This window comes from Heptranchias perlo, chromosome 4 (genome assembly GCF_035084215.1).
Source record: "Heptranchias perlo isolate sHepPer1 chromosome 4, sHepPer1.hap1, whole genome shotgun sequence".
Lineage (NCBI taxonomy): Eukaryota > Metazoa > Chordata > Chondrichthyes > Hexanchiformes > Hexanchidae > Heptranchias > Heptranchias perlo.
This window is the reverse complement of record NC_090328.1, coordinates 120286540-120310900: the sequence shown is the minus strand read 5'-3', so window position 1 is coordinate 120310900 and position 24361 is coordinate 120286540. Positions and strand designations below refer to the sequence as shown.

The following is a 24361-nucleotide window of genomic DNA, read 5'->3' as shown; positions in this document are numbered from 1 at the left end:
TTGTTGCTTTTCATTTTAAAACAAAAAGCCTCAAAGAATGGAGACACCACAAAATGAACACTCAAATAAAATGGAACTTTGCCAAAGTTTGTTGCAAGAAAATTGGCCTAAGTTGTGGTGTGCAAAAAAAAAATGTCGGCTGTTCTTAGACACCAACTGTGAAGGTGGTCTGTGTATCAGAAGTACATTAGGATCTGACTGCTGTGAAACTGAGCTACAGTTACCAGTGTTCGTTATAGGTGGGATATGTTGGTGAATGCAACAGGCTGCCCCGGGCATTATAAATGTAACATCAGAATTAAAAATGGAAAGCGCTAAGGTAAGTGAAGTGAAGTGATAACTTCCAGGGAAGAGCAGATTGGTTGGGATTGTTGGAGACCCTTAGTGAGGGAGTGAAAATACAGGTGCCTCAATGCTAACATTTCCACCCCCATAACCAGTTCACTTTGTCCTCCTCCTGCCTGTAGGGGGTGGTGGTGTGTGTCAGCTTCACCTTTGACTTCTGAGCAGTTCAAATCGCTCCCACTCCCTGGGTTCCAGACCTTGGACTTATTTGGGGGTTGTGACAAAGTGCAGCAGACAACTGGTTTTGGTGCAAGAAACTTTGATCGTTATTCAAGAGAGAAAATACAACACCACAATCTTGACACTAATAAAATGGGGAACACTTCGGTACACACGAGGGAAATTACAGTAGAAAGATACCTCACCCCTCCCAATCCCACTTTACTAGCTAAGTTGGACTCAAGGGCCAGAGATAATGCTCACCAAACGAATCCTTGACAGTAATTCACCCAGAGGTAAGTCAGGAATAGATCTAAAGTGGAAACTTTGCGGATCTTCGGTTTTCTCCCGAGTTGGCTTTCTTTGGTCGCGGTGGCCCAATATTACCCGGTTGGTTGGTGGCAATATTCAGTTGGTTGTTTCGTAAGGCCCTTGTTGCCGCGAGGTGTCTGATGGTCACTCGGGCTGTTGCTCTGGTTTCTTGTCTGTCGGCCGGCTTCTAGAGCTGCTAACCTTCTCTCTGTCGCCCCCCTCGCCTTGTTGAACTGTCTCCTCCCAAGCTGTTGAACGATCCTTTGCACTTGCAGGTCTGGCTGACTGGTTCTCTCACGTCGGGTTCGTTGGTTTCGCTGGAAGCTGCTCTCCTTCCAGAGACAGGCAGAACAAGAGAAGGAGAGCGGTTTCAAGTTTCCACTTCTAAATCCCTCTCTTACACTGGTCTTTGTCACTTTAAAAAAAAAGGCACTTCTTGTCTGTTTGTACAGTTCTTAGAGTCCTTCAGAATCTTTGATGGCTTTTGATGGTTTCTCATCATGTTGCAATTGTTAATTCCGATTTGTAGAACTTGCCACACAAGGCTTCCTTTTGTATCCAACGTCCTAGGTGTTGATTGGTTTTGCCTTAAAACAAAGACTTGGCCCCACCATGTCCAGAACAGTTGCCTCTTTCAATGGCCTACTGCCTTTCGAATTAGTGCTGAGTGTTGACCACCTGCTGTAGGTTTTGCATTAAAACAGAGACATGTCTGAAGCAGTAATTCTCCCACATTCCACTGTGTGTGTGTTGTTGATTTGTCTGGTGAACTCTCACCTATCCTTCCATCTTAGGATTTTAGTCAATGGCCAAAGTTTTCCATACTCAGGGAGAAGGTGAATTCCCAGAATTGTTAGTTGCCCCTGCGAGGAAGAGAGTCCCTTAAAGGACGTGGATTCCTCAAAAAGTACTTTTCCCTGGTTAATGCTCCCTGGTGCGGCGCGTGTGTGAGTCGGCCCAATATTTCATCACCCTGAAATGGTTAGAAAAGAGTCCAAATTCCTTTTCTTTAGGGTTTTTCTCTGAGTTTTGGGGGAATCTGTGAATTTTGAGAATCTTACATGCCCTTTTTTTAAATATAAAAACAAAAGCAACAAGAGATAACTGAGCTACAGGACAAAATATTTCCTATTATGGCTGGCATTTTATTATTTGCTGTTATTCAACTCAACAACAGTAGGTTACTAATGACTTGATCACTGTCCTGCCTGGCAGTCTGCTTGTGGTACACAGGCTTATTATTGTCATTCTGCTCAAGAAGCAGGTGAGACAAGAGGTACACCAGGGCAACTATGACTTTTAAACTGTACAGTATGCTGTCATTGAGGGTGGAGGATTTTGGTTCTTTAATCTCCATTCTGTTTTGTGCAGTTGGCTCAGAGGATTTTTTTTATCTCCTGCATCTTTTGAGCATGAACTTATCACCTTTTTAACTTGAAATACTTATTCACATTTTACCCACATTCTTAAAACATTCTTGTTAGGCACTGGTTACCTTTTCAAAGACACACTTTTGGGTCATTCACACATACTTGTACGTTGACGAGCAGCAGTATGTCACTAATTTAAAACACCTTGCTGTCAGACCCTGGTACCCTCTTAATGTGCACTTCATAAAACCAGCAGATTCACAATCATTGTCTCTTCCATGCACCTACAAGAAGTAGGTCATCCATTTTTGATACTTTCACAACCGTAGAGTGCCTTCACAGTGTAACCCTCTGAATTTTTTTCGTAAACTGCTGGAGCAGATTTGTTGCAAGATTACAAGATAATTATGAAGAAGGCCATTCAGGCTATCTTAGTTCGTCCATCCAGAAAAACCTTCTCGTCACACGATTGCTATTAATTAATTTCAGGGTTTTACCTAACTGCTCTATCTGGGCCCCTATTCTGTGTTCACATTTTGTGTGAAAAAGAGCTGCTTGATATCAGTCCTAAATTTACCTTTTTCTAGTTTGAACATGTGGCCTTTTGTTCTCCCCAATTTGATTTCAGGTAATTTTTCAGGTTTGCCTTTCTCATCCTGTTTACTATCTTGCATACCTTTTTTTAAGATCACCTTTCAGACATCTCCATTCCAGGCTGAAAGGCCTGAATGTTTTCCCAGACCTCAGGACCTTGACACAAAGGATCAGCCTCATGGCTGTCTTCCACACAGTGCCTGCATGTCTCCATTGATTCTTGGCAACCAGAACTGGGCACAGTATTGAAGCTGTGCTCTCACCAGAGCACTCTGCAGTTTGATCATGACCTCTGGAATATTTTACTGCTTTGACAAATTAATTCAATATTCAATTGGCTTTGTTGAATGCTTCTTTGCATTGGTTGGACATGTTCAGTGCAGAGTCTAAAAGACTTCTGGGTCTCTATTCATGGCTATTTCAATATCATTCATGGGGTATATGATGTCACTCACTTTTCCTTTCAAATTGCAGGACTTCACATTTATTTGCATTGAATTTCATTTGCTGTTTTCTGTCAGTGTATATTCTTATGCAGCTCATTCTGTAATTTCTAAGCTGCCACTTCCAGTTCGACTGCGCATCCTATTTTGGTGTTATCAGTAAATTTGACCCATTGAGTTTCTGAATCCAGATCATTGATCTAAATTCGGAACAGTGGTCCCAACATCGAACCCTGGGGCACCTGATTTAATAGTTCACTATTCTGAGGTAACTCCTTCACACATACCTTCTGCATTCTATCATTTGGCCAACTTCTTATCAATTAAGCACATAAGAAATAGGAGCAGGAGTAAGCCATACGGCCCCTTGAGCCTGCTCTGCCATTCAGTCAGATCATGGCTGATTTTCAACCTCAACTCCCCTTTCCTGCCCGATCCCCATAGTCCTTGATTTCCCCCAGAGTCTAAAATCTATCTCTCTCAGCCTTGAATGAATATACTCAACTACAGCATCCACAGCCCTCTGGGGTAGAGCATTCCAAAGATTCACAATCCTTTATGAAGAAATTCTCCTCATCTCAGTCTTAAATGGCTGAACCCTTATCCTGTGACCATGTCCTCTAATTCTAGCCTCTCCAACAGGGGGAAACAACCTCTCAACCTCTACCCTGTCAAGCCCTCTCAGAATCTTATGTTTCAATGAGATCACCTCCTTCTAAGCTCCAGAGAGTATAGGCCCATTCTACTCAATCTGTCCTCATAGGACAACCCTCTCATCCCAGGAATTCATCTAGTGAATCTCCGTTGCACCGCCTCTAAGGCAAGTATATCCGTCCTTAGTTAGGGAGTCCAAAACTGTATGCAGTACTGCAGGGTGAGGTCTCACCAACGCTCTGTACAATTGTTGTAAGACTTGCTTACTCTTGTACTCCAACTCCTGAGCAATAAAGGCCAACAGGCCATTTGCTTTCCTAATTGCCTGCTGTACCTGCATGCCAATTTTTTGTGTTCTTTGCAACAGGGCACCCAAGTCGTTCTGGACACCAACATTTAATAGTTTCTCACCATTTAAAAAAAAATTGTTTTTCTGTTCTTCCTAACAAAGTGAATAAACTCACATTTCCCCACATTATACTCCATCTGCCACCTTTTCCACTCACTTAATCCCTTTGCAGACTGTGTCCTCCTCACTACTTACTTTCCCACCTAGCTTTGTATCCAAGTTTGCTGACTATACATTACACTCAGTACAATCGATGTTAATAACTTGGATGAAGGGAAACAGCTGCGGCCCAAGCACTGATCCCTGCAGTACCCCACTAGTTACAGCCTGCCAACCTGAAAATGACCTGTTTAACCCTACTCTTCAGTCCTTTAACCAATCCTCCATCCATGCGAATGCTACCCCAACCCCTTGAGCCCTTGCCTAACTACCTTTAACGTGGTACCTTTATCAAACGCCTTTCGAAAATCCAAGTGTACTACATCCATTGGTTCCCCTTTATCTACCCTGCTAGTTACATCCTCAAAAAAACTCTAATAAATATTCTAAGTGCCCTGTTACCACTTCCTTAATAATGGATTCCAGCATTTTCATGACCAGTGATGTCCGGCTAATTGGCCTGCAGTTTCTGTTTTCTCTCTCTCTCTCTCTCTCTCTCTCTCTCTCTCTCTCTCTCTCTCTCTCTCTCTCTCTCTCTCTCTCTCTCTCCTTTACATTTGGTACATTCCAATCCACTGGGACCGTTGTAGAATCTAGGGAATTTTGGAAGATCTGCAGCCACCTTTTTTTTTTAGAACCCTAGGATGTCGGCCATCAGGTCCAGGGGATTTATCGGCTTAGTCCCTTTTCTTCAGTACTTTTCCTCTACTGATATTAATTACTTTAAGTTCCTCACTCCCATTAACTCCTTGGTTCCCCACTATTTCTAGTATGCTTTTTGTGTCTTCCACTGTGAAGACAGATACAAAATATTTGTTTCATGCATCTGCCATGTCCTGATTCCTCATAATTTCTTCTGTCTCAGCCTCTAGGGGACTAATGTTTTTACTTTTGCTACTCTCTTCCTTTATACTTGTAGAAGCTCTTAAAATCTCTTTATATTTTTTGCTGGTTTACTTCCATTTTCTATTTATTTTCTCTTTTTTTTTAATCAATTTTTTTGGTCATCCTTTGGTTTTTAAAACTCCCAATCCTCATGCTTACTACTCTTGGCAGCAATATTGGCCTCTTTTAATCTAATACTATCCTTAACTTCTTCAATTCGGCACAGGTGGATCACTTTTCCTGTGGAGCTTTTATTTCTCAATGGAATTTATATTTGGTGAGAATATTGCAATATTTCTTTAAATGTTTACCATAGCTTTTCAACCATCATACTCTTCAATTTAATTTCCCAACATACCATAGCCAACTTGCCCCTCATACTTATGTAATTGGCTTTATTTAAGTTTAGGATTCTAGTTTCAGACTTAAGTACGTCACTCTCAAACTCAATGTGAAATTCCATCATATGACCAAACAATTCCCAAACTTCACACTGGATCCCGTCAGCTTTGAGTTTAAGCCATACTCTTTTGGCAGTCTAGGTTTTATAACTGCTATTTTGAAGGTATTTTGGTGTTTGCAGATTTATTTTCATACTTTGGCAGCAGTACGGATTTTTGATTTCCCTACCACCTTAGTTGAAAATTTTGGATCAACTGTTTAAAAATTGATGTAAATTTTTGGCAACCATCGACTGGGGGTACTTTTAACCGAATTGACCCGGTGGCAAACTAACACGATCAGATCAGCCGGCCGTTTTGCACCCCCAATTTTACTTTGCATTGACTTTGTGTGCGACGGATCTGATCACGTCAATTTCACACTTGGTGGAAAAGGTTAAAATTACTCCCATACAGTGTATCATTTTATAATATGCGAATATTCAACTTGTGATCACTTTTTCAAGAAAGTGCCATCAAGGACAAATAGCACATGCTGGTCTGTTTTTGTTTTGACAGCAAGATGTCATTTTAAATGTTGTGCAGCTTCAGTGTAGTTAAAATCCATTAGATTGTGTGACTGAGACCATCCTATTCCTGTTCAGTGTAAATCCTTCATAGTGTTTCGTCATGACTGAGATTGTTGATCTTGAGAATGGGAGTACCAAAGCAGATTTTGGAATTAGCCTTTTTTACATAATAGACCAAGATAGATAGCTGTTCATGGCATGGGTTGAATGCTTAAAGCAAATCTCCATGTTATTAGCTTTATTTACTTGTAATCCTTCTGCACCATTGATGCTGCACTTTTGGCGTCCAACCTGACCCCCAAGGCGCACAGTAAAACACAAGTGCACTTTGATATGCTGTTCATGATTGTCTTTTGCTGGTAGCAATGCACTTCTGGTATATAATGCATCTAGTATGAAGGCCTGTCAAAAAGGTAAATTTTTTTAATGAAACATTTGGGTGTCTCACTGTTCACATTTGGACAACTGTCTCTCCAGCTACTTTCATTCAATCAAAAGCTGGCACAACTAACATTTGGGTGCACAAAAATGCGGAGCTCTGACTTTCACAGTTTACATTGATATGAGCAGCAGTGTAAACACAGCTCTGTCTTCAAAAATGCACCCCATGACCCATGTAAAAGTGGTATTGTCGTGGACTGATGAAATTTAGAATTTGTGTTGGGGTATTTCCCATCATTAGCACTGACCTTTCAACTCTTGTTACTGGCCAACTATAGTATTCACAATAGTTGTTGCAGCAAAACCTGACACCTACTTAAGTAACAAGAATTCATTAGTTATGTTACTACGGTTTAAGGATATTAAAAAAAAATTGATCTTTTATCAAGCTTTTTTTTGTATGCAACTGTTACAGTTGCCCTTTGGTGAGGCCCCAAAGTTCATGATAAACTCTGAAAACAAGATACTGGCACATAGTTGTCGGAACTGTCAGTTTATTCCAATAAGTTTTTTTATTTTCAAAGTAGCTGAATACTTTCAGAGGAAAGCCAAGTTCTGGGCTTTGGTTGCAAGGGTGTTTTCACAAGTTTACTTTGTTTAACATTGAAAAATCTTACGTTTTTAGAATGCAGAAATCTTTCCTTTGACATTAACTTCTGTAGCATTAATCTTGGGTATATTTCAAATGGCAGTGTAGAATTTGAAAGTATGTAGAAACTCCCTCCTCATCCCCCACCCTGCAAATTTAGGTTCAAGATTAAAAGGATGTTACTGCCTCATTTGGAAATTTTAGGACTGTGTTCTTGGAGCATGCAAAGCAAAAACAAAAGTTCTAAACTAAAGAATTTCTATTCTTTTCAATAGAAATTGACAGGTTCATTTTAACTGTTTTTATAGGGAAAGGATTGAATACTTCAGAGATTTTGATGTGTAACTATTTGTTTCCTTGTGACTAGTTTGAACGAAAGCAAGAGCTAATCTAAATGTAATGCAGAGTGTTGAGCAAGAGCAAATTCTGGTGACTATTAAAAACTGAAAGATCAGCTTCAGAACAGCGTGGGCTAAAATGCACCCAGACATGCCTTTTTCTAGTTTTACTATTAATTAGATTCCTGTTCATTTTCCATCTCTGTTTCGTCACTTGTGCTTATTGCTGTTGTTTTAAAGCTGATATTTTCACATGTTTTTGGATCGGAGTATCTTTTTCCATGCCTTTTTTAATATGCAAGGCTCCATGGAAATGCATGCTGTTGCAAGAAACGGGTAAAAAGCACCATATAGGTTTTTAATGGTCAAGATAGAAAAAGAAAAAGAGGTATAATTATCTTGAATTAACTGGGTGTGTAAAGCTGTTCCGTTCAAGGCTCATCAAGAACTTGGCTATGAAGATAGTTAAAACAGGTCATGTTAACTTGATTAGATCACCTTTTGAAATATTGTGTGCTGTTTTTGGGACATGACCATGAATAGAACATGAAGGTACTGGGGAGGGTTTGTTGAAAAGCCATGATGATAATTCTGGACTTAGAAGTTTCAGTTTTTTAAATGGTGAGGGGGATGTAGCCTGGGTCTTTAGAATGTTGCACGGCATGACTAATATGGATGCCAGCAGGTTCTTGAATTTAAACTGCTCATAGCACTGGAGATGAGGTTTTTTTAAAATTTAATCTCTAAAACAAGACATTAAGAGGACTTCCTGCCCCCAGGTTAGGTGGGAATGAGCACTCAATTTATCCCACAATTAGTCGAGCCGTAGAAAACTATCGATCTCTAGTATGTCTTGAGTTAGTTGTTAGCCTGGCCAGTGGTAGGGGTTACTGCAGTTGGCTGCAGGGAAGGGAAGATTGGCCACGGTTCTTGCTCCTGATCATTGTACTGCTGATGAAAGTGAATGGGTAGCGAGTGTGAACAGGATCGAGCCATAATCTTAATCCTGTTTTCAACTGATATCCATATGTCACTGGATAATCAGGAGCAGGAATTCTCACCCCAGTCCAGAGGTTTTGATCAAGAATTGAGGTTCCCAGTTGCTGCACTAGTTGAGGTTACCTAATGTAGTTCAGATTGGGACTTGAACCTGTGGTAGACAATATTTTCACTTCCTGTCATGATTACACTCGAACAACAAAATTCAACAGTTGTTGAGTGCATGCACGAATGCAAAATGACTCACTGTCTAGGGCATATATTGCACAAATACTTAGCTGTTTGAACCTGTTGTAGCCGCCTTATCAAATGTTCTGTATATAAGGGGAATTCAGTGCAATGCTAATAATAGAGGAAGTAACACAACTGAGTAATGGTACTTTTCCCTTTCTCTTTTAAGCTAATGGAAACGACACCAAAAAATTTAAAGGAGACGGATCTCCCAGTGCTCCCTCTCGTGTTCTTCATATTCGTAAGATTCCAAATGAGGTTTCAGAAGCAGAAGTCCTTTCACTAGGTTTACCATTCGGCAAAGTCACTAATCTATTGATGTTAAAAGGGAAAAATCAGGTATGTAGATTATATATTTTTCTCAACTGAAATGTATCAATAGGGCTGCAGGTTTTTGGCATAGTACTTCACTGAAATGTCGAATGCTAAATGTCCTTTCTGTAAATTTCAGAATTTTTAATCAGGTACATAATTTTTCTGCAAATTTCTGTTAGAATTGGAGAAATATATACAGAAAAATGAAACATTGAATTCATTTTTCAAATTTGTATCTTGATTAAAATAACCATTATGTGCTTGGTGTATGCTGGTCAAGGGCTAGTGTTAATGCTTTATTTGGGTAAGAATAAGGAGGTATTTCAATTGTCTGCGAACTATTTAATAAAAATACTTCAGTTGCTGCTGTGGAAGGAAGAAAATCAGACAATAGAATATTAAATTTGTGCAAGAATAAATATAGGAGGGTGCATGTCAATTCCACTGCACCTTGAGACAAACTGATCTCTATGAAATCAACAATAAACTAGGCCGGCTCACAGTGGAAAGGATATCCAAGAAGATCGCGCATTTAGACACAGACATGAAGTTTTTACAGAGCTGCAAGAAAGCAGACAAGATCCCGAAAGGACTCCAGATCACGAACCCACTCAGGTCCACATACAACTCGGATTACGCTGAGAGACTCTGCCGCCGTACCTCTCGCACACTCCGCAACCATCTCATACACCAACTCTACAGCAGACGCCACAACCTCGAAACCAAGATAGAGTCCATACTCTCAACCTGTACTCAGGACACAGCAGACCAGCTACGTTATACCGCCAAACAGACGAGGCAACGGAACTACGCTGCCTACATGAAAACCAAGAGCAGGAAGCTTGAGAAACTCGGCATCACTACCAGCATCGACCAAGCTTCCCCTGGTACCACGGTTGCAACCACAGGGAAGTCTATTGTCAATTTGTCCGACCACACCCTTCAACCAGACGAAATCGAAGTTCTCAGCCGAGGGCTCAATTTCTGCCCCACCACCAAAATGGACCCCACTAGTCTCGCGGCGGACACAGAGGAATTCATCAGGAGAATGAGGCTCCGGGAATTCTACCACAAACCCCAAGATTTCAGCAGCGAACCCAATGAGACAATCGACGATCCGGAACAGCAGACAGAGGGATCCGCGGTACAGCAACCGAAGAGGAAAGAGTCAAACTGGACTCCTCCGGAGGGTCGCTGCCCTCGGCTTGACATGTATGCTCAAGCTATCAGGAAATGCGTCAATGCCAGATTCATCAGCCGCACTCAGAAGACAGTCCAGAATGTCACCCGAGCACAACGCAACGCTCTCAAGACCAACCGCAACATCGTCATCAAACCAGCGGACAAAGGAGGAGCCATTGTCATACAGAACAGAACGGACTATTGCAAAGAAGCATACCGACAACTGGACAACCAGGAACACTACAGACGGTTACCCGCAGACCCGACCAAAGAACACACCCACCAGCTCAACAAACTGACCAAGACCTTCGATCCAGACCTTCAAAACATCCTACGCACTCTCATCCCACGTACTCCCCGCGTGGGAGACTTCTACTGCCTCCCAAAGATACACAAAGCCAACACACCCGGATGTCCTATCGTATCAGGCAACGGAACCCTGTGTGAGAACCTCTCTGGATACATCGAGGGCATCCTGAAACCCATCGCACAGGGAACCCCCAGCTTCTGTCGCGACACTACAGACTTCCTACAAAAACTCAGTACCCACGGACCAGTTGAACCAGGAACACTTCTCACCACGATGGACGTCTCGGCACTCTACACCAGTATCCCCCACGATAACGGCATCGCTGCGACAGCATCAATACTCAACACCAACAACAGCCAATCTCCAGACGCCATCCTACAACTCATCCGTTTCATCCTGGATCACAATGTCTTCACCTTCGATAACCAGTTCTTTACCCAAACACACGGAACAGCCATGGGGACCAAATTCGCACCCCAATACGCCAACATTTTCATGCACAAGTTCGAGCAGGACTTCTTCACTGCACAAGACCTCCAACCAACACTATACACCAGATACATCGACGACATTTTCTTTCTATGGACCCACGGCAAGGAATCACTAAAGAGACTACACGATAACATCAACAAGTTCCATCCCACCATCAAGCTCACCATGGACTACTCCTCAGAATCAGTTTCTTTCTTGGACACACGAATCTCCATCAAAGACGGGCACCTCAGCACCTCACTCTACCGCAAGCCCACGGACAACCTCACGATGCTCCACTTTTCCAGCTTCCACCCTAACCACGTCAAAGAGGCCATCCCCTATGGACAGGCCCTGCGAATACACAGGGTCTGCTCAGACGAGGAGGAACGCGATGGACACCTACAGACGCTGAAAGACGCCCTAGTAAGAACGGGATATGACGCTCGACTCATCGATCGACAGTTCCGACGGGCCACAGCAAAAAATTGCATAGACCTCCTCAGGAGACTAACACGGGACGCAACCAACAGAGTACCCTTTGTCGTCCAGTACTTCCCCGGAGCGGAGAAACTACGCCATGTTCTCCGCAGCCTTCAACATGTCATCAATGAGGACAAACACCTCGCTATGGCCATCCCCACACCTCCACTACTCGCCTTTAAACAGCCACCCAACCTCAAACAGACCATCGTTCGCAGCAAATTACCTAGCTTTCAAGAGAACAGCGTCCACGACACCACACAACCCTGCCACGGTAACCTCTGCAAGACATGCCAGATCATCGACACAGATACCACCATCACACGAGAGGACACCACCCACCAGATGCATGGTTCATACTCCTGTGACTCGGCCAACGTTGTCTACCTCATACGTTGCAGGAAAGGATGCCCCAGAGCATGGTACATTGGCGAGACCATGCAGACGCTGCGACAACGGATGAACGGACACCGCGCAACAATCGCCAAACAGGAGGGTTCCCTCCCAGTCGGGGAACACTTCAGCAGTCATGGACATTCATCCACCGACCTTCGGGTCAGCGTTCTCCAAGGCGGCCTTCGAGACACACGACAACGCAAAATCGTCGAGCAGAATTTGATAGCCAAGTTCCGCACCCATGAGGACGGCCTCAACCGGGATCTTGGGTTCATGTCACGCTACACGTTACCCCACCAGCGAACAAATGTTATCTGTTTTTAATATAACTGGTCAGTTGCTGTCTTTTCTATGTTTCTACCTCTCTATCTCTTTTTTGTTTTTTTTTGGTGATTTGTATATTCTGTGAGACCTGGCAGGTAACACCTGTCTGTCTGCACACTGATTGCCTTGGCAACGGGCAGTTGAAAAAACTGTCTGTACTCACCAAGCATTGTTCTGTGAATTATAAATGCGACTTCATTTCGAGGATTTCATTTCACATCGTTCACCTGACGAAGGGGGAAGCCTCCGAAAGCTTGTGAATTTAAAATAAAATTGCTGGACTATAACTTGGTGTTGTAAAATTGTTTACAATAAACTAGGTGGCATTGTCGTAATGTGTATTGGAGCATTACATTGCAGGGTGGTAGAATGTGGGGTGTGAATGCAGGTCCCCCCATTTGAAAGTTAACAATCTTGGCCATGCTGCTGTGCGGTGGGGATACACTCGCACAGAGGCAAGGCTCTTTTCTGCAGAGATTGGAAATGCCATGGGTATTTTCCCAAGGTTCCTTTCACCTCTCTCCTGACAGCCCATGATAGAGCAACATAGGCGAGACGGTGGCCTGCCTGGCCCCTTAACCAAGGATGGTGCGTAGTATGGAAGCAAAAAAAAGGGACCCACCTCACTTTGTTTACCTAAGTCGCAGGAGTCTGCAGTTCGACTCTAATGTCCTAACTTGTATTTCTGTTTCTGTTTACCATGTTCTACACACATCCTGAATGCATGTGCACAGAGATTTTGGCCTTCAATTGTAATTCTACAAATCTGTTCAGACTTTGCTGTTTCTTCACTTGGGGGAAAAATGATTTTCAAGAAATGCTTTTGTATTTAAATTTAGGAAAATCACAGTCTAAACAATTAAAAATGTTAAATCTGTCACCATAGTTGGAAATAGTACACACAAAAATGGAGAGGAGAGAAGGGTATCACTAAACATACCCATAAAAATGATCATAGAGTGATAGCCATTCGTGCCTGTGCCGGCTGTTCGAAAGAGCTATCCAATTCGTCCTTTTCCCCACAGCCCTGCAAATTTTTCCCCTTCAAGTATTTATCCTATTCCCTTTTGAAAGTTACTATTGAATCTGCTTCCACCACCCTTTCAGGCAGTGCACTCAATCATTATAACTCGCTGTATTTAAAAAAAAAAAAATTCTCATCTCCCCTCTGATTCTTTTCAGTTACCTTAAATCTGTGTCCTCTGGTTACCGACCCTTCTGCCAGTGAAAACAGTTTCTCCTTATTTACTGTTATCAAAGTGATTGTTAGAAATGCCTGCAAAAATTTTCCATCCGATAGGCCTACCCTTCTATACGGAGTGTTGGGCTTGTTTGAAATCTCACTTGGACTTGGGTGCTGGAATTTGCAGCTGCTGTTGATGAATTGTGAGAGCAATACATTGTGGGTATTTACCCTTTGCTGTCCTCCTAGAAATGAATTTCAGCAAGGTAATGCGTTACTTATCATAACCTTGTAGGAATGGCTCGAGAGTTCTGATCCACGTGTGTATGTCAGATGTCTGGAGTGAGTTTTTGCCCTGCGTCTGATGTACCACAGTGTACTGTGACCCAGGCAGAAAATTTACTAACAGCTGAGATGCATGAGTGGTGAGTTGGAATTGAGCCAACAATGCTTGGGATGAGTCTGTAAAGTTCTTTGATCAAACAACAAACTCTGGCCTGAGGATTAGTCTTTCTGGCCTTAGATATAGCTCCAATTTAGCAGTAGAATTACGCATTACATGGCATAACACTTCCATCCTTATGAAACAGTACAGCATCTCCAACTTAATATAAGCAACACTGAGATCCATTAGTTGTTATCTGTACTTATTGTCTACAAAACTTTGCGTTGTCACATTTTTATCAACTTTTTTTCTATTGTAAAGTCTTATGTCCACATTTATAATGGAACTGCCAATGCTAACTTGTCATGCTGTAATTATACCCTCCCACCAGTGGTGGTGCTGTAGCACCTCAGTTTTGCATCTCCAAGATCCATGGCCTGTGCTCCAACCAACTTTGTTTCCCAAATTGCTGTAACCTTTCCTATTTCACTACAATTTAAAAAAAATATTAAATTAAGGACGAAGTGCAGGACTTCAAAATGGGGGCTGAATTGGGTCTGTGCATGCTCGTCCCCCCTGCCCTTTAACCCAGTTTCACCAGAAGACTACAAGTGGTCTTGACTGTGCAATGCCATGTGAGGGTAACTGTTAGTGTCTCCTGTGGCTTGCACTTCCTGCCCACATAATCATACTTTCTATCACTATTTGCGAGTCATGCATTGTATGTCAATGTTCGCGATAGGAAATGTCTATCAACATGTTAGAATGGAAAAACCCTATATTGGTGGTGGTAGCACTGTAATTGCCAACATGCAGGCACTAGGTGGTGCTATTCCACTTCCCTGACTCCCTGAAGGCTGAGAAAAATCTCTACTGGGTATAAAAATGCAGTGAAAATCAGACAGGAAAAATTAGGCCTATGTCCCCCCTCTCCCTTGTTGACTGATGGACTCTGAAAATCCACCAGTGAACCCAAGCCCACATTTTCTTGAAGGTCTGCCAAACTTCAGGATTCCCCCTCCACAGCAGGACCAGACTATGTAATGCTATACTCTCCACCAGAGTGTCGTCAGATCCCAGGACCATCCCTGTTGTACTGCCAAACTGCAACTAAACTTCACCCCTTTCCCAATGCTGCTAAACATGTACCCACCTGCAACTGATGCACCTTGCATACCATTTTGATGTGTATGCTCAACTTCCAAAAATTATAAGGATAAAAAAAAATTGTAAAGATCTATATAATGAACGCTGCTCATTTACAGTTTTCACAGAATAATTTGTATTATTGTAGATTTAAATCCCAAAGCACTGGTTAAAAATTCCAGGACATAATGAAATTAGAAGACTCTTAACCCCGATGTTACATGGCAGAACACCCCTGTTTTAAAACAGCATATCCTCTTATTGCTGTGAGCAGTTCCATGGGACAGCTAGTAAATTGTAAGTTTTTCATACAGGGTGTGTAGCACTTTGCAGAGAAGAAAAATCTGTGCTGCTTTGCCTTGGAGCTAATCAATAAACATGTCCATACTTATTTCACTCTCTGAGCACATCTCTCCCTAAATTCTTTCCAAATCCTTCTGGTGCCCACATTGCTTTCTCACCCTTCCCCCACTATGTAACAATTTTTTTATTATTTTATAACACATCTTGACAAATAGCATAACAGGAAAAGGAGTAGGCCATTCAGCCCTTCAAGCCTATTCTGCTATTCAGTCAAATCATGGCTGATGCGTACCTCACATCCATTTACCCGTCTTTGATCCATATTCGTGGATACCCTTACCTACCCTTCAAAGTGTGTTGAGGAAAACTGAGCGCAGTACTCCAGATGGGGTCTGACCAAGGCTCTGTAAAACTGAAGCATAAGTTCCTCCCCTCTTATATTCCAGGGTGAATGGTAGAAAATAGGTCACACCGTACATTATATAGTTTTGCAGTTCATAAAATCCTACTTTACCCTACATAAAACTGTACCTCTTTTGCATTCTCATAAAACTTAGTATATTATTCATCCTGTAGTTGACCAGATGGTCCATTGGCTTTAGTACACCAAAGGTTATTTTACGTGATGGGAAGCTGAATGTGAATGTAGATCATAGCAGTAAACTGCATCGAGGTCCACTCCTTTTTGAGGTCATTGTTTTCCCCAGCAGATTATGGACAGACATGTTAAATATTCTGTTCTTGCATGTGACTTTTCTTCTAAAATTCCATGTGCCCTTATTACGCACAAACTGATTGTGTAGCATTTTAAACCCTACTTATGATAAGCCCTGTTGTCAGTGAATGGTCCAAAAATATTGCATTGTCCATGAATCACAGCCATCTTTTGATGGTACAATGTGGACATCAGAGAGCAGCTTGATTATGCTTGTAAGAATGGTGTTCTCATTTTTTACTGCACAATTTGCTGCTGCTCCTGGTTCTCAACAGACAGTTTCTGTAATGCCACAAATTGGATCATAACCACGTCCCTCACATTTATCTACTGAACTTGAATTATGACATCATCCACTGGAATAGCTCATTTTAGATGAAGGGCCAACACAATCTTGAAAATAACATTTTACGGTACAGTATCGGAATAATGAGCAATGTTTGTGATCAGAATTCTCTGAAGTATGATGCTCCTGTGGAGCATTGTAGAAACAAACTGTGTTGTTTTGAGGGTTATTAATTTTCTCATCCGAGTGCTTCTCCTCCCCCTCCTGCTGCAGGCTTTCCTTGAAATGGCTTCAGAAGAAGCAGCTGTTACTATGGTGAACTATTACACCACAGTCACTCCACACCTCCGCAATCAGCCCATCTACATTCAGTATTCTAACCACAGGGAACTGAAGACCGACAACTTGCCCAACCAAGCCGTAAGTGTATCTTGGGATTGTGTGTTTTTGAGGAATGTTGCCGTGTTACTGTAATAAGATTTGGCTTGTCTTATTTTTCTCATCATGAATTTTTTTAAATAAAAAGTTAAATTGAGGATTGATTTGGAGAGTGAAATAAGAAAACAGGATCACCTTCTTTCATACAAGGGGAAAAGCTATGCTTCTTACATTTTTTGCTTTAAGGGAAGCTAGCTATTGGAAGATTCAAATGCTTGACATGTAACTGAAGACCTTGTGCTCAGTATGTTTGTTTAAGTTGTTGCTAAGACTCATGTCTATTTAATTGATGTACCTTTTAGAGAGTGAGGGGAGACAACTTACCAATGAGGGAAGAGGGAATTTGGCTAATTCAGCACAATCTGAGACTGGTGTACACGGGCTTTGCGTATGAGACAGCAACTTGCATGTGCTTCCTTCAATCTGGTCTACAGTATTCGTTGTACAGGGTGGAGTCTGCTCCACGTTGGAGAGACCGAACATCGATTAGGCAACTGCTTTGTCAACCACTTCCATTCTGATTTCCTGTGGCTCGCCATGTCAGTCACTCCCTCCCATTCCTATATTTGGCCTTTCTGTATTTAGCCTCTTGCACTGTTCTAATTAAGCTGAAGGCAAGCTCCAGAAATTTATCCCATTTTGGTGCTGCTGTGCTTTGTGGCCCTCTGGGCTGAACAGTGAATTTAATAACCAGACCGTAGCTATCTTTCCCACTTTTTTCAAGCGGTGGACGCGAAGGGGAGGTGGGTTCGACATGTAGATCCTTCGTCAAAACATCATACTGGCCTTGAGATTGTACGCTTTGGTTGTTGGTCTTTTTTGTGACCAGCCAGGAAATACAAAACTTCTTGGGCTATACTGATGCGGTAAAGTTTAAAACAAATAGAACTGGTTCTCAGTTGCCATTTGAAGTAGCAGCAAACAGTTGTCGCTTAGCCAAGTTGAACATCTCAGGCAAGAAAAAAAAGTAACCATGAAAGTGGAACTACTTTTGCTGAATGGTGACAACTCTGAAAAGGAAGCAGAATTTGAGTGCTGTAAGTTGTCCTTTTTTTTAATAGAACTGTTGCATATGTTTGTTGAATACTAACAAATCTGATTTGTCTTTGGTATAAGTTGATAGGTTGGAGTTAATTTGCAAGCGAACGAGAAGGCATGACTGATAGAATTCATGGGTCCATGCCCTGGGAGTGACCCAGAAAGTAGGCTTGACATGGGGAAAGAATATGTTGGTCTTAAAATGGAGTCACACTGGATTAAGAATAAAACTTCAGTAGTCAAGTTGATTTCAAGCAAGCTCTACAGTGGTACTTTGTAAACTAATATAGTGTACACTAACTGTTGCACAAAAATATTTTATTCTGTTTGATTTATCTAAATCAGGAAGTTCCTCACGTGGCCGGAATTGGCTGACGTCTGTAAAATGAGATTAATTCAATACAGTCGTCTTTGTTAAAACATTACACTTGATCTGTATTTCATTTTCATCTTGTGATGTGTCCCAGCCCTAATGTGTTTTGATGTGCAACTGAGGTAGGAAAGTTATTTCTTTAATGGGCAGCTAAGCCTTTGAAGAAACTGAAAATTAGATTTAAAGGATCTTGATTTCTAAATTTTTTTCAGTTCTCAATGTTTTGAAATCAGTGTTTTAAATTGTACAATTGACAACAGCCACTCAGAAGTCTGTGTTGGTGGCTTAAAGGAGGTATAAGTTTATGGGGCTGTGGTTTGTTTTCAAAATACTTCCCCAGTTAGGCTAAAATAAAAGGAAAAATATCTTTGTGCTTATTTGTTTTTGGGCGAATTTAAGAGCACTGGCCATGTCAGATTTTCCTCTTTCCTTCTGAATTGATATGTCATGGATGTGGAGGAACTGCCCATGTCCCTGAGGTAATCTACCTCACTGCTAAGACTCTACCAGCAGTATATGCAGCAGAGCCCCAAAACATGAGACTCTGATGGGCTCGCGGTTTGTAGGAAAACGTTTAGTAAATTGTGGCTGTGCCCCATTGTATACTGCTCAGATGCATTGTAATGCTGTCCCAAGGCCGACACCAGGGTCTTAAACAGTGAGCAGTTTGAATGGCAGCTCCTTGTGCAATGTGAAGATACCACGTTATCCCCTTCATTTGACTCATTTAATAGGATATAGCAAATTCTTTGTCATGTGATGGTGTGTGCAGTCTGTGATGTGGTGTTGCACAATTTGCATTTGTGCCATACTAATTAGAATATTACCCTAATTATACGAACATACAAATTTTTCAGGCACGAAGAGATCAGCTGGTCCATCAAGTCTGCCTCGCACCATGATGGCTGGAGCATCATGACTGAACACATCCTTCCCCTTTTCCTCCCTCCCCCCCCCCCCCCCCCCCCGGCCCAGCAATGTAATTTCCTGGAGGTAATCAGAGGGGGGGGGAAAGGAAAACACATGGGTAAAATTCCTCACCAACCCCCTCAAGCAATTGAGACAAGATAAATCTTTGTCATGTTATTCTGCCCTCTAAGGTGGTGCTCTTCAAGATAGAGCAATTAGCAAAACCAGTGACAACCAGAAAAACCTGTCCAACTGTTAGGTAACAATTAAAATTTGAACTTGGGCCTTTTGAGTGGATGTACAAAGGTGTGCAGCTATCTAAAATACTTTGCTGCTACTTTAAGTACGTCTTTGTACTTGAGCACTGCCACTTCTATTTGTATGTTGCCTGAAATACAATAGTTGAACAACCAAGCTTGATAAAACTGCCCCATTGTTAAAAAATTAACTATCTAAATTTGCCTGTCATATTTTATGCCATTATTTTTTCATATTAATTGTACTTTACCAAATCAGGGCATAAAATGTCCATGGCCACACATGAACAATAGCTCATTAAGCAACAGAAACTGTTCTCTAGTTTGCGATTTAACTGGAATACTGTTTCCAGACAAATCAAAAACTGTTGCTTGCCCAATTTTCTCTTTCTTTCCCCCCCCCCCCCCCCCCCCCCCCACTTCAGATTTTCTCCACTCCTAAAGGTGTTGATTTACATGATGGGATGTTGTTCCATCGGTGCCAATTGCAGTCACCTAAGTGCCGATTATTCACATGAGCTTTGGTATGTCTCAGTGGGTTATTCAGATACCAGCCATCACAGTGGAACTTAATCCTGTTCTCCAATGCCCAATTAGTTGCAGTTGGGATCACTGGAAAGCAGTCAGGTATTGAAATCGTCCCAACTTGTTGAACCACCCTCCCCCCAAGCCAGTCCCTAAATTGGAACACTCTGATCAATTGCAGCCCTCCTGATTTGAAATCAGCTAATTCTGCACAGACCAGGGTACTTACAGGCTCAACTGTGCATTGGATAATCCTGGATTAGCCATCAGGAGAGCTTCACTTTTTGAGAGGTCAAACACATTTGATGTGTAGCATCGTGCATAAGTTCTACCTTAATGTAAACTAATAGATGTACCAAGACAGCAGTGCCAAATAATGGATACATCCTTCTAAAATGCACTGGCAGATATTTTTAATAATGTAATTAGAATTGCGAATAATCAGCAACATTAACACATTTCAGTAACCTAGTGAGTAAGTGCAGCATGTGTTAGGGTACTGAGCCTCATAAACCAAGAATACATCAGGTTAGATCCTTTTCCTCTGCTGAATTAGCTGACCACATCTGAGGCAGTCAATGTGACATTGCATTTGGCCCTAGTGTCCCTGAGGTGGTCGTGGTAGTAGGGAGAGAAAAATATGCCAGGCTTTTCACTTCTGAATCCTGCTAGAAAATGTTCATGTGTAGAATGGGTGAGAGTGGTATCAGGTCTGGCAATGATACCCTCTGCAACCAAGAGCCTGCTGCCACTTTCTATCTATAATTAAGAGTGGTCAGTTGGTTGATTGTATCAAAGAGCTGCCAGGTTCCTGACATTTACCTGAGGAAGGAGGAAGCCTCCGAAAGCTTGTAAATTTCAAATAAAATAGTTGGACTATAACTTGGTGTTGTAAAATTGTTTACAATTGTCAACCCCAGTCCATCACCGGCATCTCCACATCAGGGTTTGTGAAGCAGTGCGGCAGCATGAGTCACTGGTTTCTTCTCATTTCTCCCGAGAGCAAATAAACCATGACTGCCGAATCTCATTGGAATAGTTTGTGCTACAGCACAGACTTTCCCAGAAGCCGCAATGCTATTTGTGGAAACCATGTTTTCAAATCAGTTTTTTAGGAACTGAACCTACCCAAAGATTCAATTGTACTTGTTTTTTTAAAGATCTGTTTCTTCACACCTGCAAAGCTGATGTTTGTGTATTGTTCCTGTTTGGACCACCAGGCGGCAGCACATGTTACAATACTCTGGTTATTTTATAAGCATATGCTAGTGTTATGTGATTCTAACCTTTTTCAAGTCAACGCAATTACATCAAAATCACTGGATTGGTACTTTCGACATTAAAATTATCAAGATCCTTTTTTAAAAAATGAAATGCTGTAGTCTAGTGTTTGTATCGTATTCAAACTCTTTCTTGGGTCAAGCAGCACCTGTGAAGGGAACTGACAAGATAATATTTCAGGTTTCGACCCTTTGTCAGAACTGGAAGCTATTACTGATGTACAGCTTTTAAAAAGGAATGGAACAAGGGGAAGGGGGACAGCAAACTGATGTGTGCGCGCGTATGCATAAGCAGAATGACTTGTAAAATGCTGAAGTGGAGAACAGGAGATGGTTAACTGGTGAGTGTTCCTTCCCACCCCCCACAATCCCCCAAAATACTGGCACACCCATTCCACTTTGCCAACATTTCTTGAGGAAAAAATATAAGCTATAATCCAAGGTCTGAAGATGTTCGTCAATATTCAGGCAGAAGGCTGCTGACTGGTGGGGATGGGAGGGGGATGGAGCAGGTTGGAGCTTGAAGTAGGGAGTCTTAGTCAGAACAGCATGCTGGTGAGGTTGTCTGCAGGCTGGTATTGACCTGCTTTCTTTTCTCTGCCAAGCTGCTGGGCATTGGAGCTTGCTTTGGCAGTTCTTCAGGGTTCCCTTTCTACCTGCCTATTGCCCACCTTTTATAAGCTACTCAAGCGTGTTCTGTCTTGTATACGTCTTGTCTTTGATTTCGCCCTCTGTCTCATGCTAATATCGCTGTTGCCATTTCACCATCTTCTGTTCTCTCCTCAAGCACATTACAGGTTATTCTATTTCTTTTCCTGTGTGCGTATTTTCCTTCCCCTTGTTCTCTTCCTTTTTAAATGCTTTTTATTGGTAATATCTAATGGGTCTGATCAAGGGTCCACACCTGAATAATTAACTTGTCTATTCTCTCCACAGATGCCTGACATGGTGAGTGTTTCTGTTTTTGTAGTATTTTTTTTGTTCCTTTTTTCTATTCATTTTGTCCCAAGGGAAATTGATTTTACCCCCCCCCCCCCAATGTTTCTCTAGCACCTTTTTTAAAAATGTAGTACATCTTGAAAGAGGCTGATTTAGCAGATCCTCTCAATTCATTTAAAATGAAAACCTGTTTCAAATGCAGCATGCCTGCCAAGTTCAGCATGGTACATAATACTTCGCTTCCCTGTGTACTGTTGTTGGTATACATAATAAAAATGTATTTAGAAACAGATCTTAATCCCTGGAAAGATATCCATTATTTCCCCAATGCATCATTAGAATTTGTGCTGACAGTCCATTACCAATATACAACTTTAAAGATTCATGCCCAGTAACATACCCTTCTTCAGCCTGTTCTTCTATAGTATTTGAGGTATCTCCTCCAATCTTCATTCCATTTCCATCTCGTGATCTTGCCCCTCAAGTTTCACCATATCACACCTTTTTAAATATTCTTGTTTTCAACTCCAAATTTTAACCCATTGGGAGTGTGTACACTTCTGTTAATTCTGACATCCCTGCTGCTTGCCTTAATTGCTTTGAATTAGCTGACTTTTGATTTCCTATGGCTAAAACTTTGAGTGTCCCCAGTAGAATGCTCTGGCACTGCAGAGGGGTAAAAAGGAAGAAGGACTTGCATTTATATAGCGCCTTTCACGACCTCAGGGTGTCCCAAAGCACTTTCCAGCAAATGAAGTACTTTTGAAGTGTAGTTACTGCTATAATTTAGGAAACGTGACAGCGAATTCGTACAGAGCAAGGTTCCACAAACAGCAATGTGATGACCCGATAATCTGTATTTCGTGATGTTGAGGGATAAATATTTGGCCAGGACACCGGGGAGAACTCCCCTGCTCTTCGAAATAGTGCCATGGGATCTTTTACATCCACCTGAGAGGGCAGGATGAGGTTTAAAGTCTCATTCAGAAGAAGGCACCTGCAACAATGCAGAACTCCCTCAGTACTGCACTGGAGTGTCAACCAAGATTTTGTGCTCAGGTCCTTGGAGTGGGACTTGAACCCACAACCTTCTAACTCAGTGGCAAGAGTGCTACCCATTGAGCCACGACTGATGCAGTGGAAGACGATGGCAAGAAACTGGAGTATAGCGCAGAAAAAAACCCCTTCAGAATGGTACTGCATGAAGAGAATTTGTGAGATGGTGCAAGTTAACCTAGTAGCACCCAAAGTGGTGGATTCAGGGTCTTGTGCTGATCAGGTCTGTTCAAATGGGGGTGAGAACGTAAAGAACGACTCCACACCATTCCGCTGCTTCCACAGCCCCAGCAGAATCCAGGGTGAAGGACCGATTTTATTTCCTGGGTCGTGTGAGGGGCAGGAAGGATGCAATGCCCCCAGCAACATTCCCAGTACTGCCCAGCATGTCAGATTCCAGTAATTTTTAAAGCAAGAGTGTCACACACTCACGCACGAGCGCGTGCTCGCTCGCTCACAGCTCCCCCTCACATGGTGGTGAAAGGCACATGAATCTAGGGAGTCCATAGGATCAGCTCAGTTAGTAGTGCCACCCCTTCAATTAATACTAGTGAAAAGAAGGTTCCGGTACATCATTTGTCATTGAATTGAAAACATCCCATATCACATCATCTGGATTTAGGGCAATTTGACATTTCATTCCACGACAGACATTAAACACAATCCATTCGTGCTTAGTTCAAACGCCTTTTAACTTAATTGATTTTTTTTGGATCAAAAGCAAGCAGCCTTCTTGCAGCTTGTCCTGATGGGATTATGGAAAGTGTTCTTATAGATAGTCATCCCTCAATAACTTTGCAATTATAACATTAGCTTGTAAAAATACTTTGTCCTCAATAATCCTACAGCACAGAGGGAGGTACTGTTAGTAAACTAGACGTCTAGTCTCCACAAACAAACATGCTGACTTTTAAAGATCTCCTCATCAGGTGCTCTTAAATTTTTAGAATTCAAGTGCCCCTCTCACCATATGTTAAATGTAAAAATTGTTGCTGTTGCACTTAAGCCAAGAATGCGAGACCACTTTATTCAGTATCTGCAGCACATTATTGAGTGGTCACAAAGTCCACATTCTCTTGCAGCACCACACCTCAGGAAGGATATATTGACTTTGGAGGGAGTGCAGTGCAGATTCACCAGAATGATCCTGGAACTAAAAGGGTTAAATTACAAGGACAGGTTGCATAGACTAGGCGTGTACTCCCTTGA

The 24361-nt window shown here is 42.0% G+C and overlaps 1 protein-coding gene across 4 annotated transcripts in view; it reads left to right on the top strand.

The window, feature by feature from the left end:
- ptbp3 (polypyrimidine tract binding protein 3) overlaps positions 1-24361 on the top strand; it is a 106794-nt gene that overhangs the window by 48491 nt on the left and 33942 nt on the right. For all 4 annotated transcript variants that reach the window (XM_067983588.1, XM_067983587.1, XM_067983590.1 and 1 more), the window contains 2 exons: positions 9008-9177; positions 16611-16757. In XM_067983588.1, coding sequence (XP_067839689.1) covers positions 9008-9177; positions 16611-16757 — 317 coding nt within the window. The remainder of the gene's footprint in view (positions 1-9007; positions 9178-16610; positions 16758-24361) is intronic.